At 48.1% G+C, this 17,144-nt stretch overlaps 1 protein-coding gene across 5 annotated transcripts in view; it reads left to right on the forward strand.

Annotated features, from left to right (window-relative positions):
* The window catches only part of CFAP70 (cilia and flagella associated protein 70), a 78,063-nt gene that overhangs the window by 26,078 nt on the left and 34,841 nt on the right, over nucleotides 1-17,144 (forward strand). For 4 of the 5 annotated variants that reach the window (XM_068243503.1, XM_068243505.1, XM_068243506.1 and 1 more), the window contains exons 10-13: nucleotides 7,029-7,166; nucleotides 9,303-9,467; nucleotides 9,557-9,649; nucleotides 16,203-16,294. In XM_068243503.1, the coding sequence (XP_068099604.1) occupies nucleotides 7,029-7,166; nucleotides 9,303-9,467; nucleotides 9,557-9,649; nucleotides 16,203-16,294 (488 nt within the window). The remainder of the gene's footprint in view (nucleotides 1-7,028; nucleotides 7,167-9,302; nucleotides 9,468-9,556; nucleotides 9,650-16,202; nucleotides 16,295-17,144) is intronic. The other variant, XM_068243502.1, reaches the window with a different exon arrangement.

Consider the following 17,144-nt stretch of genomic DNA (forward strand, 5'->3'; position numbering starts at 1 on the left):
TAGTATAGTTGCCCCCAGTATAGGTAGCTAGTATAGTTGCCCCCAGTATAGGTAGCTAGTATAGTTGCCCCCAGTATAGGTAGCTAGTATAGTTGCCCCCAGTAAAGGTAGTATAGTTGCCCCCAGTATAGGTAGCTAGTATAGTTGCCCCCAGTATAGGTAGCTAGTATAGTTGCCCCCAGTATAGGTAGCTAGTATAGTTGCCCCCAGTATAGGTAGCTAGTATAGTTGCCCCCAGTATAGGTAGCTAGTATAGTTGCCCCCAGTATAGGTAGCTAATATAGTTGCCACCAGTATAGGTAGTATACTTGCCCCATTATAGGTAGCCAGTATAGTTGCCTCCAGTATAGGTAGTATAATTGCCTCAGTATAGGCAGCCAGTATAGTTGCAGTATAGTTGGCAGCCGCTTCCTCCAGGAAAGCTCCAGCGTCCATGCCGTCTGATGAGCTAGTTTCACCTGGCATCATGGGCGGCCTGCCTCTGCATACATATACAGAGGACACGGGACATACCGTATACTCAGAATGTACATGTACAGAGGACACTACTGCAGCCAGAGAGATCAGCAAGACAGCCAGGTAACTGGTATTGTTTAACAGGAAATAAATATGGCAGCCTCCATATCCCTCCGACTAAAGTTGATATTTACATCAAATCTAATGTCTAAATTGTTTTTAATAAAATATTGTTTAGTGCATACCGACCGTCATACAGACTAACACAACAAACTCCTGCTGATGTATCCACACAACGCAGACAATACATAGCTCCCAACTGTCCCTCTTTGGGAGCCCTGTCCCTCTTTCCTCTTCATTTGTCCCTCTTTCAGGATTTTGTCCCTCTTTCTATGTAAATATATGTATTTCTCTACTAAAAAATGTGTTTGATTGACTCTAAACTTTATTCCCATCCTTTAAATTGATATATGTGAGAAAACGCGGAAAAGCCGCCGTGTGTACTCTGAACAGGGCGGCTGATTCAGCGTCCATTTGCACGCATAGGCCTACATCCAGTAAAATGGCCGAAAGCGGAGGAACCGCCGCATGCCTTGATAGCGGTGCGGCGGATTCCGCGTCCAGCACGGCGGGTTTTTTGCAAAACATGTCTGGTGTGGCTGGGACTGATAGTCCACACAGGTTCAGAAGGACGCGCGCGCGCGCCGAGAGGCAGAACTTTATGACAGCCAGAAGGGAGTCAGCTGACCAAGCCGGTCAGCTGACGATTCAACCAGTTCCCATTGGTCCAGCACTTAGGGGAGGCGCTGGAGAGCGCTTTGCTATATATACTGGGTGCTGGTCATTCTCTGGTTGTCTGCCGTTGCGATCACTACGTGGTAGCACTCAGACCTTGTCTGTATTTGTGTTATTAGACCAGTTTCCAAAGGTGTTGATGGCCAAGGATCTCACACCTTAGTCTAGGAATTCTGTACCATCTGTATATTTGTATTATCTAGTCTAGTTCCTGGAGTGTGAGAATCTTGGAGCTCACACTCAAGTCTAGGCATTGTTGATTATTTGTTATGACCTTCTGCTTTCCTGACCATTCTTCTGATTTCTGATTGTGTACCTTGTCATTCTGATACTCTGTTGCTGAACTCGGCTAGTCTCTGGATTCCGCATCTGCCTCCTGTCTCTGTACCTTGTCTGTCTGTTGCCGACCTGGCCTGTCCGACCTCGAGAACTATCTTCCCTGTCTGGAGATAGTTCACAGACCTGTCAGTGACACTTCACCATTGGTGTCTCTCACCTTCTGTCCTCTCTCTCTCTCAGCCTTGCTCCTCCCCTTGGGGAGCTTTAGGCCTGTAGAAGGAATCTGATCCATAGCAGTATCTCTTACTGTCTAGCACCCATCTTACGAGTGCGTTCCTCAAAGTATTACTGTTGCACCAAAACACTCTCATCTCTCAGGTGTCCGGAGGTTAGTAGATATATCTGATTATCGGTGATACTGCAGATCATCAATAATCTAGTATATTCTGTATTCTCAGTGATACTGCAGGTCACCGGTAATCAGATCCTCTCTGTGTTACACCGATCGTTACAGAACGGCAGACCAAAAAATGCAAATGGACGCACTCACAGCCCGTCTGGGTACCCTCACCACTGAGGTGGAAGATATAAATCGGGTACTGGGCAGTCACCAGACGCAACTTAATGCATTGTCTGGGTCTGTTCATGCCGTACAGACGGCTGTGAATGATGTGCGATCTCTTAGCACAGACATACGTATGCCCGTACCAGAAAGGTTTTCTGGCCACAGATCTGATTTCCGAAATTTTAGGAGTAGAGTATTGTCATATTTTGAGTTAAGACCCAATACGTCAGGCTCAGCAGCTAATTTTATGGATTTTGAGTTTGCTAAAAAATTGGGTATTCCGGTCACGCCGATAAACCCACGTATTCAGGTTACGGCAGTGGATGACTCCCCTCTGCAGGGAAACAGTCCGCTGTCTCAGACACCAGAAGTAGGAATTACTATCGGGGTGTTACATTTTGAGAAGTTACAGTTTTTTGTGTTACATATGGCCACCTCCACGATTATTCTCGGTATGCCTTGGTTACAGGTGCACTCACCCCAGATCAATTGGGCCACCGGTCAGCTAACCAGATGGTCTCCCCATTGTTTCCAAAACTGCCTAGTGAAGGTAACATTGGGAGAGACTAAGGTTCATGTAGAGGGTGTGCCAGATCAGTACTCAGATTTTTCGGACGTGTTTTGTGCCAAGTCAGCCGACAAACTTCCCCCACATCGCCCTTTTGATTGTCCTATTGATCTCCATTCAGGTTGTATGCCCCCTAGAGGCCACCTTTATAACTTGTCTGGGCCAGAAAAATTAGCCATGCAGGAGTACATTCGTGAGAACCTAGCCAAGGGGTTCATTCGGCCATCTCGGTCACCTGCTGGAGCAGGGTTTTTTTTTTGTTAAGAAAAAAGATGGAGGTCTTAGGCCGTGCATTGATTATAGAGGCCTAAATAAAATTACGGTAAAAAATCGTTATCCTTTGCCTCTGATTGACGATTTATTTACGCAGGTCACTAATGCCAATCTAAATTGGATTTACGAAGGGCATACAACCTGGTACGGATCAGAGAGGACGATGAATGGAAGACGGCCTTCAACACACCCGACGGGCATTACGAGTACCTGGTGATGCCCTTCGGGTTGTGTAACGCCCTGGCCGTCTTCCAGGAACTTATTAACGAGGTGTTTAGAGAGATCTTGGGATGGTTTGTCTTGGTATATCTTGACGATATATACTAATTTTCTCGTCCAACCTCTTGGAACATAGAGTTCACGTCCGGTTGGTTTTGCAGAAACTGAGACAAAACTGAGACAAAACAGATTATATGCCAAACTGGAGAAGTGCATTTTCGAGGTGACATCAGTCGCATTTCTGGGGTACATAATTTCTACCTCTGGACTTTCTATGGACCCTGCCAAAGTCTCGGCTGTTCTGGAGTGGCCCCAGCCAGTGGGGTTGAAGGCTCTCCAGAGGTTTTTAGGGTTTGCGAATTACTATAGAAGGTTCATAAAGGGGTACTCCACGGGTCATCTCGCCCCTAACCTCTCTCACTAAGAAGGGGGCAGATACTAATCACTGGTCCCTGGAAGCACAGACTGCATTCTCCACTCTGAAAAAGTTGTTTTGTACCGCACCCATTTTGAGACACGTGGACATCACCTATCCCTTTGTGGTGGAGGTAGATGCCTCAGAGGTTGGGGTAGGGGCTGTGCTGTCTCCACGCTCGGGGTTACAGGGCAGATTACACCCGTGTGCTTACTTTTCACGTAGGTTTTCACCCGCAGAGAAAAACTACGATATAGGCAATAGAGAGCTCCTTGCCATCAAGTTAGCCTTTGAGGAGTGGCGTCATTGGTTGGAAGGAGCAGAACATACTATTACTGTCTACACTGATCACAAAAACCTGGAGTATATCGAGGGAGCTAAGAGATTGAGCCCCCAACAGGCTCGGTGGTCACTTTTTTTTCCCCGAGATTTAGATTTGTAATTACGTATACCCCGGGTAGTAAGAACATCAAGGCGGATGCCTTGTCACAATGTTTTGAGCCAGAGACAGCACAGCCCTCAGACCCAGAGACCATCCTCCCACAAAGAGTGGTTTTGGCAGCCACAGAGACTTGGGGGGACTGGACAGAGACATAGAGCCCCTTTCAGCTGGACGTTCTGGAAGGGAAGCCTGAGGGAGTTATGTTTGTGCCACTACCATATCGTCTGCAGATTTTGCAAATGTTCCACTCTCACAAGAACTCTGGTCATCCCGGCGCCACCAGAACACAGGATCTTGTCGCAAGATGTGCATGGTGGCCTTCCTTGGCATCTGACTGTAAGGAGTTTGTGAGAGAGTGTGCAGTGTGTGCTAGGAGTAAGCCCTCCCGTCTGGCACCTGTGGGAACGTTGCAGCCTTTGCCCACCCCGAGTGAACCACGGACCCATTTGTCCATGGATTTTGTGGGGGAACTTCTGAGATCTGAGGGCATGTCGGTCATTTGGGTGGTAGTCGATAGATTTAGCAAAATGGCCCATTTCGTGCCCCTGAAAGGACTCCCCTCGGCTCAGGAGTTGGCCGATCTTTTTATCAGGCACATCTTTCGGCTGCATGGCATTCCGGAAGATATAGTGTCCGATCGGGGAGTCCAGTTCGTTTCAAAATTTTGGAGGGCATTTTGTCAACATTTGGGCATGAAGCTGTCATTTTCGACAGGCTACCACCCACAGACCAATGGGCAAACTGAGAGAGTCAATCAGTCCTTGGAGCAGTTTCTCAGGTGCTATGTGGCAGAGGCTCAGACTGACTGGGTCAAGTTCTTGCCCTTTGCGGAATTTGCGCACAATAACCTGAAAAGCTCTTCCTCTGGGATTTCGCCATTCCAGGTGGTGACAGAGAAATTGCCCAAGTTCTCTCCTTTGCCAGTGGCTTCAACTCCGTTTCCGGCCCTGGAGGCCTGGCAGGAGTCCTTTAAGGACATATGGGGAATGGTGAAAAGGAATTTGGAGAAGGCTTTTTGTAACCAGAAGGGGCAAGCTGATAAGAGACGCTCCATTGAGTGGAGGTTCCAGCCAGGGGACTTGGTATGGGTGTCCACACGTCACCTGGCTCTGAAGCAACTCTCGCCCAAGTTGGGACCAAGATATGTGGGTCCTTTTCCGGTCATCAGGAAGATCAACAACGTCACTTATGCCCTTGATCTTCCTGCCAGCATGCGTGGCGTAAGATCGTTCCATGTGTCCCTCCTCAAACCGGATGTGCATACTGATTCCACTCCTCCTCCACCGGTAATGGTGGACGATCAATCTGAGTATGAAGTGGAAAAAATATTAGACTCCCGTATTGTACAGAACTCAGTGCAGTACTTGGTGCACTGGAAGGGTTATGGCACTGAGGAAAGATCATGGGTACCTGACAGTCGCATGCATGCTAACGAGTTGAAAAGGGAATTCCACACCCTACATCCTGAGAAACTGGGTAGGAGCTGTCCGGAGTCCACTCCTCAGGAAGGGGGGGGTACTGTGAGAAAACGCGGAAAAGCCGCCGCGTGTACTCTGAACAGGGCGGCTGATTCCGCGTCCAACGCGGCGGTTTGCACGCATAGGCCTACATCCAGTAAAATGGGCGAACGCGGAGGAACCGCCGCATGCCTTGATAGCGGTGCGGCGGATTCCGCGTCCAGCACGGAGGGTGATTTGCAAAACATGTCTGGTGTGGCTGGGACTGATAGTCCACACAGGTTCAGAAGGGCGCGCGCGCGCGCCGAGAGGCAGAACTTTTATAACAGCTAGAAGGGAGTCAGCTGACCAGGCCGGGCAGCTGATGATTCAACCAGTTCCCATTGGTCCAGCACTTAGGGGAGGCGCTGGAGAGCGCTTTGCTATATATACTGGGTGCTGGTCATTCTCTGGTTGTCTGCCGTTGCGATCACTACATGGTAGCACTCAGACCTTGTCTGTATCTGTGTTATTAGACCAGTTTCCAAAGGTGTTGATGGCCAAGGATCTCACACCTTAGTCTAGGAATTCTGTTATCATCTGTATTGTTATCTAGACCAGTTTCCTAGGTGTTGACGGCCAAGGAACTCACACCTTAGCCTAGGAATTCTGTACCATCTGTATATTTGTATTATCTAGTCTAGTTCCTGGAGTGTGAGAATCTTGGAGCTCACACTCAAGTCTAGGCATTGTTGATTATTTGTTATGACCTTCTGCTTTCCTGACCATTCTTCTGATTTCTGATTGTGTACCTTGTCTTTCTGATACTCTGTTGCTGAACTTGGCTAGTCTCTGGAATCCGCATCTGCCTCCTGTCTCTGTACCTTGTCTGTCTGTTGCCGACCTGGCCTGTCCGACCTCGAGAACTATCTTCCCTGTCTGGAAATAGTTCACAGACCTGTCAGTGACACTTCACCATTGGTGTCACTCACCTTCTGTCCTCTCTCTCTCTCAGCCTTGCTCCTCCCCTTGGGGAGCTTTAGGCCTGTAGAAGGAATCTGATCCATAGCAGTATCTCTTACTGTCTAGCACCCATCTTACGGGTGCGTTCCTCAAAGTATTACTGTTGCACCAAAACACTCTCATCTCTCAGGTGTCCAGAGGTTAGTAGATATATCTGATTATCGGTGATACTGCAGATCATCAATAATCGGGTATATTCTGTATTCTCGGTGATACTGCAGATCACCGGTAATCAGATCCTCTCTGTGTTACACCGATCGTTACAATATATTACTAATTGTAAAACGTTACTATGAAGGGAAATGAACCAGGGTAGGAAGGACCAGTGTGGTTTGAATTATATAACAACACATTTTTCTTATGAAATCTTTATGATATGCGTGACTAGGGGGTGTGATGGGGCATGGGCAGGGGTGTGGCTTAAGTGTCCCTATTTCTCATCTCAAAAAGTTGCGAGGTATGCAATGTATGTAATGTTCCCTTTAATTACAATGCGAGAGAAGGATAGAGAATCCCGCACCCATCGTCTGATTCTCCATTGTCCCTCTTCTCTTCAGCAGAGCGAGGAGGACCTCCAGGTCTCCTTCCATGGGGTGGCTTACGTCAACATGGTTCCCCTCCTGTATCCGGGTGTGAAACGGCTGCGGGGAGCCTACCGCATACTGGCCTACCACGAGGCAGAGGTGCTGGAGAAGGTAGGTGCCACGTCCACTGCTCCGCCTCTGAGATTGCTAGCTCTTCTGCTCTTCATTCGGGAGAAGGATCTCACCCAGAAGCAAAGATGCGGGACATGTGGCGGCACCCAACTTTCCCGGTGATATAACCGGCTGGTCTATTCTCGGTACAATCTGATCTCAGTACAATCTGACCTCAATGTGACTTGTTAAATAAAGACAGGTCTCCTCATTGGATTGCTTGTGGAATGTGGTTACAATGTGTTGTTGTGGGAAACCTGGATCTTTCTAGACTAGATAGAGCCCTGGCCCTAAACTGCGAACACCATATACTGATAACTGCATAGGTGGCCCTTCCTTCATTCACCCCTACTAGGTAACTTAAAGGGGCATATACATTCCAAAAAAATAAATAAAATTGTCAAAAAATAGTGCCCCAAAAATATATGTAAACCTCTTTTGTTCTAAAATTGGTCCCTATGTGTCCCCAGATTTTTATTTCCCTGGCCTGGGTGCCTTTGCCTAACTGCAGGAACTGTGCAGTGTCAACGGGATTGTAGGAAGTTTTTTGCTTTTTTTAGCTACAGTAACGAGCTTATGGCCTGCTTCACACTAGGGACATTGCTGTACACTTTTCAGAGCGCACTGTGCTGTGTACAGCTTTTTCCATTGATTCTTATGTTAAAAAAAAATCAAATAAAAACAAATCTTTATTGACAACTGTTACATCAAATAAAACATGTTGAACAAAAACACGTGCAAGTGTGTTGAAGCGCATGTAAACGCATGGGTCTGCTTAGAAAAAAGCGCACTGAAACGTGATATGACGTGCATCAATGCATGTGCTTTTTTTATCATGCGCTTAAATACATTTCTGAATGCACCCAGTGTGAACGAGGCCTATATCAGCATGCAAATAACAGAAAGCTTCCTATTTTGGATAAGATAAGGACACTATGGCAAGAAGGTAATTGAATCCCCCTCTTACTTTGACGTGTTTACACAGTGATGTACAGTACTGTAAGCCTGTTGTCTGGGTGATGTTTGCTGTGGGTGGGTTAGCTGTGGCAGAAGGGGAGGAAAATATACACTGAGCTGGGATGGAAAAAAAAAAGAAAGAAAGAAAAGGGCAGAAGTGATGTCACTTTTGGCATCACAGAGAAACAGTAAAGATGGAAACCAGCAGAAATATTATCTTTTTTTTTATATCACATTTCTCCTAGCTCTGACAGTGAGCACTTCTATTTATATGGAATTTCATGCCACTTTAAAGGGCCAGAATATGTATATGGTACACAACTATTGCAGTGACTATGGTTCTCAATGTGAAACTGTTGTCCAGGTGATGTGCCATTCACCATGAAGAGGCAATGTCATTGGGCCAATCACTGCACTTGATCAGTAGCAGTAACCTATCAGGTGTCACTGCTATGAGCACAGTCCCGCCCACTAGACCATCAGCACCAGTTAGCGAAAGGAGCAGCTGGCAGCTGTGATTGGCCGGTCTGGTGTCAGCACTCCTGCCTGATTGGTCGCGTGCCAGAGCTTCCCCTCTGACTGACCATGGTGATCTCTTGCCGGTGATGGGGTTTTACTACAGCGAGCCTCGTTAAGAGACGTATATCGACACGTCACCTGCTTATGATGTCCTAGGGAAGGGTGGAAGGAGCCACTGGTCGAATGAGGATGGGAATGCGTGGATGGGGGGGGTAGGGGTGGGGGGGTAGTGTGTGTCTAGGAAGGCTGGCGGGAGGGCGGAGAGGAGGCAGGTGGCCCAAACAGGCGATTCAGGTGGCTTCATGGTAGGGCCGCTCCTGTATAGGGGAGCACTCCGGATGCAGTCCTGACGTTCAGTCACAGCTGGCACACACCATGTTGTGTTCTGCACAGTGTTTCCTGGAATCCAGTCCACAGCTTATAACCTGCATTGTGGTCCCGGGAATCTAGTCCACCAAAGCAGTTCATTTCAACGCTGACCGCCAAAGCTGGGTGCCATCATAGCTGCAATGCTATGCTGCGCGCCCCTCGTAAGGGTAATTCAGGTTGCAACAATTTGGAGGGGGAATAGTACACTGCCAGGGAGTTTAGCGGTTTCCGTGAGAGGGTCATTCGCCTGGATACTATGTACCCCAGTCCTCCTTCTCCTCCTTCCTGCAGACCAAGTGTCAGTCCAGCGTGATGCGCGACCTCGTGCGGCACAGCAGCCTGATGGGTAAACCTACAGCCGCCCCGCAAGGCTTGAACTCGCCCCAGGTGAAGCCGGGACCCAGCCGTATCGGCAAGGAAGAGAAGGGCGCCCGAGAGAAGGACACCACCAGACGGGTAAGTCTTATATAGCTGAGCTCCAGCCACTCCAGGGCTGCAGTGTATTCTAGAAGATCAGTCACACCTCCATGTCGTTCTCTCTGCAGATGTCCGCCGGCCCGAAGCCACCGGAAGCGGCAGATCTCGATCCAGCGGCTGCTATAGCTGCCCAGCCTGCTCCTGCTAATGTGGAAGGCCAGGTAATGCATGACCCCAGGGGTGCAAGTATACTTATTGCCTTCCTAGGCTCACTCATGTGTTCCACCTCCTGTCCCCACTTACATGTACAGCTCCCCCTCTTCTCTGTGCAGCAACCTCCCTTCTCCAGGTAGAGGACCTCACTATGATCACTAGATCTCTCTATATACAGCCGCTCTGTTCTTCAAGGTACAGCTCCCCCTCCTCTCTGTGCAGCAACCTCCCTTCTCCAGGGAGAGGACCTCACCATGATCACTAGATCTCTCTATATACAGCCGCTCTGTTCTTCAAGGTACAGCTCCCCCTCCTCTCTGTGCAGCAACCTCCCTTCTCCAGGGAGAGGACCTCACCATGATCACTAGATCTCTCTATATACAGATGCTCTGTTTTTCAAGGTACAGCTCCCCCTCCTCTCTGTGCAGCAACCTCCCTTCTCCAGGTAGAGGACCTCACCATGATCACTAGATCTCTCTATATACAGATGCTCTGTTTTTCAAGGTACAACTCCCTCTCTTCTCTGTGCATCAATTGCCCTTCTCCAAGTAGAGGACCTCACCCTCACCATGTTCTCCACATGAGGTCATCACCATGATCTCTAGATCTCTCTATATACAGCCACTCTATTCTTCAAGGTTGTTCAAGTTGTGTTCTACCTCCTGTCCCCCCTTACCAGTACCGCTCCCCCTCTTCTCTGTGCAACAACCTCCCTTCTTCAGTTAGAGGTCCTCACCATGATCACTAGATCTCTCTGTACAGCCGCTCTGTTCTTCAAGGTACAACTCCTCCTTCTTTCTGTGCATCAACCTCCCTTCTCCAAGAAGAGGACCTCTCCCTCACCATGTTCTCCACATGAGGTCATCACAATGATCTCTAGATCTCTCTATATACAGCCGCTCTGTTCTTCAAGGTACAACTCCCCCTCCTCTCTGTGCATCAACCTCCCTTCTCCAAGTAGAGGACCTCACCATGATCACTATATCTCTCTATATACAGCCACTCTGTTCTACAAAAATCAGAATAGGTTTATTTCCCAAGCCCGACTATGTCGTGCCTGGAATAGGGTATGGCACACAAAACAGCTCAGATGGGAAGACATTAAGCACTTACGACATTGCAGACAATTACAGACTTTGCAGACAATTACAGAACAATAAGTAGTAATCTGGAGCAGATAAGACAGAGATAAATACAACGATACAACTCACAGTATTAAACAGCGTATGGTACATGAGGCTGGAACACAATCGCAGCAGCTTAACGTATTACATTGCTCGACAAGATACGGGTGTTCTAATCCGTCAAGAGGGAGCAATCACCCATTGCTACAGTTCACGGGGGAGCCATTGTAAAGAGTTCAAGAGCCTGACGGTGGAGAGCAAAAAAAGAGGTTTTGGTGGAGATGGCCTGAAACCACCTCCCAGATTGGAGCAGGCTGAAGAAGCGGTGGCCTGGATGGGAGGGGTCGTTTGCAATCCTCTGTGCCCTGGATCACAATCTGGAGTTGTAGAGGAGGTCGAGCGACGGGAGGGGTTTCTCAATGATTCTCTCTGATGACCCTCTGTAGCTTGTATCTATTGCTGTTTGAGGAGCCAGCATACCATACAAGAATGGATGAGCACAGGACCGATTCTTTGGTGGCAGAATAGAAACTTGACTTAAGCTCCTGGGCTTTGCCGAACTTCCTCAGTTGGCAAGGGAAGTAGAGTCTTTGTTGGGCCTTCCTCTGGGGGGGGGGGGGGGGGTGGCGATGTTTGCTTTCCAGCTCGGGTCGCTGGAGATGTGAGTCCCTAGGAGGCGAGCGGAGGATACCCTTTCGACCTCATTGCCATCAATGAAGATTGGAGGTGGGGTGAGAGCATGCTTCCTGAAGTCAATTATCAACTTGACTGTTTTGGTCGTGCTGAGGACCAGCCTGTTTTCCTTGCATCAGAGGCATATTCTGTTGACCTGCTGATGATAGGTCTGCTCGACGTTCTTAGTTACAAGGCCATCGATGGTGGTGTCGTCTGCAAATTTGAAGACCTTGACAGAGTCTGCTGTGGATCTGCACTTATTGGTATACAGGGAAAACAGGATCGGTGACAGGACACAGCCCTGTGGGGCACCTGTTATGGTAACCCTCGGTTGGGAAGAGATCTTGCCCAGCTTGATATGTTGGTCAGGAAGTCCGTGATCCAAAGTCCTAGGGTCTGATGAACCTCGAGTGCTGCAAGGTTGTTCTGCAGTATGTGAGGGCAGATTGTATTAAATGCCAGGCTGAAGTCCATTAGGTGGTTTTTGGTGAGTTTGTCCAGGTGGTCACCGATGAGCTCAAGGCAGATGTTGATTACATCATCAGTGGACCTGTTTGCCCTGTATGGGAACTGGAACGGGTCCAGATGGAGTTTCAGGAGCCCATAGAGATTAGTGCAGTACATTGATATCCCCGTGGCTTAGAAAGGAGTGTCACACTTACAAGGTGGAGCCTGCATCCAGGCAGTGACTCAGGTGTGCCAAAGCTTACAGGCTGGTGTAATGTGTTAGGGCCTCAGCATCTCCGGATGGAGCCGGGTGATGTGCCTTTGTGGGATGGTGCAGAGTGATGGAGATGATGTGGTAGGCTATGGCAGAGGCAGCCCACTTGTGGTGCAGGATGCGGAGCCTCACTGGTGTCTGTGTGCAGCTCCATACTGGTGACTCTGGAGTCTGGGCGTCGGACGCAGCTCCTCACTGGTGTTCCTGGTGTCCGGGCATCAAGTGCATCTTCTGAGGATTCCCAATATACAGCGGACAGTAGGAGCTAGGAGCAGGATGGATAGATTGGCCGGCTTCCTCAATCCACCGCACGACGGAACACCCGAGGATTCCTAGCTGGGGCGCGGCGGCAGCGGAGTGGCTGGAGTCTGGAGTCTGACCGCTGCCTGCGATGCTGCTGCAGAGGCAGGATGGCGGAATGTGCTGCTGCTGGACCTCCGGGCCGGAGAGGGCCCTCTCCACGTGGTGGGGGTGAGCCAAGGGGTGAGATGAGGAGCAGCAGGGGGCAGTAAACAAAAAAAAGAGAAAAAAAACAACCTGACCTAAACTGACTATACCTATCACAAATTCAAAAAATAAAACAAAAACTAAGAGTAGAGCTAGAAAAAAACAACAAAAAAGAGGGGAAAGGGACAGAGCTGAGATTGGGTTGAGGCAGCCTCTCGGCGCCTGGAATTCACAGTAACCTCACTTATCCAGATGTAGCCATCTCAGCTTCATCTGTGACCGAACACGCACATAGATGGATGCAAGTCTGAGCACTACTGCACTTTCATTTGTATCATAGATGCATATATACAGTAGAAGGGTAGATTTCCCCTACGTTAGCTTAGTTTCTGCAGACAGAGGTATCGAAGGTCTCTAGGATGGGTACAACAAACCCCCTAAAGAAGTTAGGAGAGACCGGGAGCCCAGTAGTGCAGTGCCGCTAGGTAGAGGAGCAAAGTGTAGTGTTGGTGAGTTATACTCACAAAGGTGGGTTCCAATCCTTGCAACCACCGTATAGGCTTGTGGGGGAAAAAAATCCTGTCTTTGCTATCCAGGCAGAACTGGATATGGTTGCTCTTCTAGAAGACTTTATAGTAGACAACTGTAAAGCTATATAAATACCTCATCTGGAGGTCTGGAACTAGACTGGATACTGTGGTGGAGGCTCCTGGTTAGGGATGGTCGCTGGATTCCGCGGAATTACAAATCCTGTGATTCCGGACGGAATTAGATGATTGCGTTCCGTTGTGACGGAACGGAATTGCTATATCACTATGGCGGAATTTCCGCTGAAAAATTTGAAATTCTGCTGAATTTTACGGAATTCAAATTTTTTTTTCCCACCGAACTGATTTCTGCCTAATAAGATTATTATTATTTAGTATTTATATAGCGCAGACATCTTCCGCAGCGCTGTACAGAGTATACTGTCTTGTCACTTAGCTGTCCCTCAGAGGGGCTCACAATCTAATCCCTACTATAGTCCTATGTATGTATTGTGTAGTGTATGTATTGTGGTCTAGGGCCAATTTAGGGGGAAGCCAATTAACGTATCTGTCTGTTTTTGGGATGTGTGAGGAAACTGGAGTACCTGGAGGAAACCCACGCATACACGGGGAGAACATACAAACTCCTTGCAGTTGTTGACCTGGCTGGGATTTGAACCGGCAACCCAGCGTTGCAAGGCGAGAGTGCTAACCACTACGCCACCGTGCTGCCCCCATTTCTACTCGACAGACTCCCTTCCTCCTCCCGGAGGGAGGAGGGTCTCACCTTCCAGGGAATTGTAGGATTTTAAAAGCCAGCTTACATACCTTGGCCGGGAATTGAACCCAGGTCTAGTGCTTGGTAGGCAGCTCTCCTCACCACTATACCACCAACACTACATTCTGAAGCCAGCCTAGCATGTACCATTATGACATATCCAAGAGAAAAATGAGCTTGCTTAGAAATTTGTAGGATGTCAAAAGCCAACTCACATACATTGGCCAGGAATCGAACCCAGGCCTACCGCTCTTTAGGCTGCTATCCTAACCATTATACCACCAACACACCACACTACAATGCTACATGCTGAAGCCAGCCTAGCATGTACCATTGTGATATATCCAAGAGAAAAATTAGGTTGCTTAGTGAAATGTAGGATTTCAAAAGCCGGCTCACATACATTGGCCGGGAATCAAACCCAGGTCTAGAGCTTGGTAGACTGCTATCCTAACCATTATACCACCAACACAACACACTACAATGTTACATGCTGAAGCCAGCCTAGCATGTACCATTGTGATATATCCATGAGCTTTCTTAGTGAAATGTAGGATTTCAAAAGCCAGCTTATATACATTGGCCGGGAATTGAACCCAGGTCTAGTGCTTGGTAGGCTGCTATCTTAACCATTATACCACCAACACAACACACTACAATGCTACATGCTGAAGCAAGCCTAGCATGTACCATTGTGATCACTTATTATAATTATTATTATTATTGAGTTATTATTTACTTATATAGCGCTGACATGTTACGCAGCACTGTACAGAGTATATTTTGTCTTGTCGCTAACTGTCCCTACCATAGTCCTATGTCTATGTATGTATCGTGTAGTGTGTGTATCGTACTCTAGGGCTAATTTAGTGGACGCCAATTAACTTATCTGTATGTTTTTGGGATGTGGGAGGAAACCGGAGTGCCCGGAGGGAACCCACACAGACACGGGGAGAACATACAAACTCCTTGCAGATGTTGACCTTGCTGGGATTCAAGCCGGGACCCAGCGCTACAAGGCGAGAGCGCCAACCACCACGCCACTGTGTTGAATCACAAAAGCACAGAGTTTTAACGGGCTCTACCCCATGCGTAGGCCACCCGATATGTTTTATTTGAGGTGATGGGGTACAGGAAGTCCAGTAACAAGAGATGTTTCAGAAGGATCCTTTAAACGGCAAGCTGCGGCCAGATGACTCAATAGGCGCTGCAGGCCTTATCTAATAGAAGGTCACTTCTTAAGGTTGAGGGACCACTGCTTGGTGTGTGCTGGTAGTATACTGTACCGGAAGGTTACTGCATCGCCCCTGCTAGGATGCCTGTTGGGAGCTACAAAGTTTTGGTGGACTATTTATGGTCTTTTCTGAAGGACTTTTTTGAACCAGTGTGCTCTGACCTAGTGGAGTGTGTATTGTATTTGAATTGAAAGGAGCGCACCACCAGTGTTCCTATACCCACTATTGTATCTGTGCAGTATGGTTGAATTTGTTTTGTGGCATAAATATCTTATTCTGCTGTCAACAGGTTCAATGCTTTCATCGTCTCTCAGTAAATGTATTGGCCTAATTGCCGCCTCAGTCTGGATTGGAAGCTCTTTGTCCCGTCTGAGGAGAGTCAGTGTTTGACAATAACATACAGGAAAGCGCTCAGCTTATGCCAGGGAATGCCGGTGTCTTTGTCAGCTTGTACGGGTGCTCCTATTTTTATATAAGGCTGCGTAGATTCTCTAAGTGTTTCTGCCATTAAGTCTTATCTCTGAGGCGAGCCCTGATTCCTGCTGTATTGTTAATTGTTCTGATCTGAGCGGTCTCTCATGCTGGTGCTTTAAGAAGCTCTCACTGCCCTATTTACTGTAGCGAAAGGCTCTTTTAACTCCGAAGTGTAGTCATTTCTGAAGTTCCTTCATTCCTTCTTGTTGCATTCATCTAGTCAAGGTGGTCTGTTACCCCCCCCCCCCCCCCCCCCCCCAATCGTCTACTCAACTGTTCTGATTTTCTGTTCATGGAGTCTTGGGTTTAATGTAGACCCCTTTTTACGTTTTCTTTTCTGCTGCTATTTGTAAGAGAGCCCCCCCCCCCCCCCTCCCCGAGTACTACCGTGTTGGCTTCCCACGATATTAAGCTTCATACACAAGTTGGACATGACTCATTAGAGAAAGACGCCCAGGGCTCGTCAGAGGCACCCGGTCGGGGCTTTTCAGAGGCAGCTAGTCAGGCTTCTTCTACCCAACCATCATGGTGGGAATCTGACCTTTCTCACCGCAGGATTTTCTGTTTTTTGTTTCTCCAGCAATATGTGGAATCTGGGTCATACGTGGTACTGGAGATCAGCCTGGAGAAGCCACTAGTGCCCAAACGCATGGCGGAAGAAATGGAACTCAAGTAGGTAACACACGTCACTTGTTGTCCCTCCTGCCCCTTTAAAGTATACCGATCCTGAGGCAGAGCCACCTAGGATAAGAACAGAGGGGTGGTCCTGCTTGATCCACGTACCTCTGTGCACTATCCATTCCTCTCCTAGTTCTCCCCGGTTTCCGTAATCACGCCTTGAAAAATCTGACTGTTAGCTAGAGTCAAATTAAAAAACAGGAAGAGGCGGGCTTTCCGTGATGTTCCCTCCTATCACCCTCCCCTTCCCTCCTTTTCCCCGTCCCATTCACTCCCCTCAATGGAAGGGTGGCAGGAAACCCAACCTCTTCCTGTCTGTAGCCAAAAGTCATGCTCTTCAAGTACTAATTACAGGAACCGGGGTTAACGGGGAGAGGAACGGACAATGCACAGAAGTATGTGCCTCCAGCTTGAATGTACCTCTGTGCTTGCCTTATGTCGCTTTGCCTCAGGCCAGGTGTGCTTTAAGGACAGAAAACTCATACAATAAATATATGAATTCGGCATACTCAGTTCGGTGATCCAGAGTTAACAGTGACCTGAAAGCTCTCTGCAGAAAACAATACCAAGTACTATATGGTCTTTTCAAACAGAATGTAATTTTATACAATTGCCCCTATTTCTGTGTAATGGAGCCACCATAGTGCATTACTTCAGATAATGGCAAATCATTTACTCCACAATAGTTTTACTTTTATCATAACATCAGAGAAGCAAGATAAGAAGAGTTACAAGGCACACAAAACTGCCAAAAGCAAAAAGTTACATGATGGTGGCAGTTGCAGGGAGAGAGTGTCTGAGAAAGTGATATATGGGGTGTATCTGTGTCCCAGATATCTCTCTT

Source organism: Hyperolius riggenbachi, chromosome 7, assembly GCF_040937935.1.
Source record: "Hyperolius riggenbachi isolate aHypRig1 chromosome 7, aHypRig1.pri, whole genome shotgun sequence".
Lineage (NCBI taxonomy): Eukaryota > Metazoa > Chordata > Amphibia > Anura > Hyperoliidae > Hyperolius > Hyperolius riggenbachi.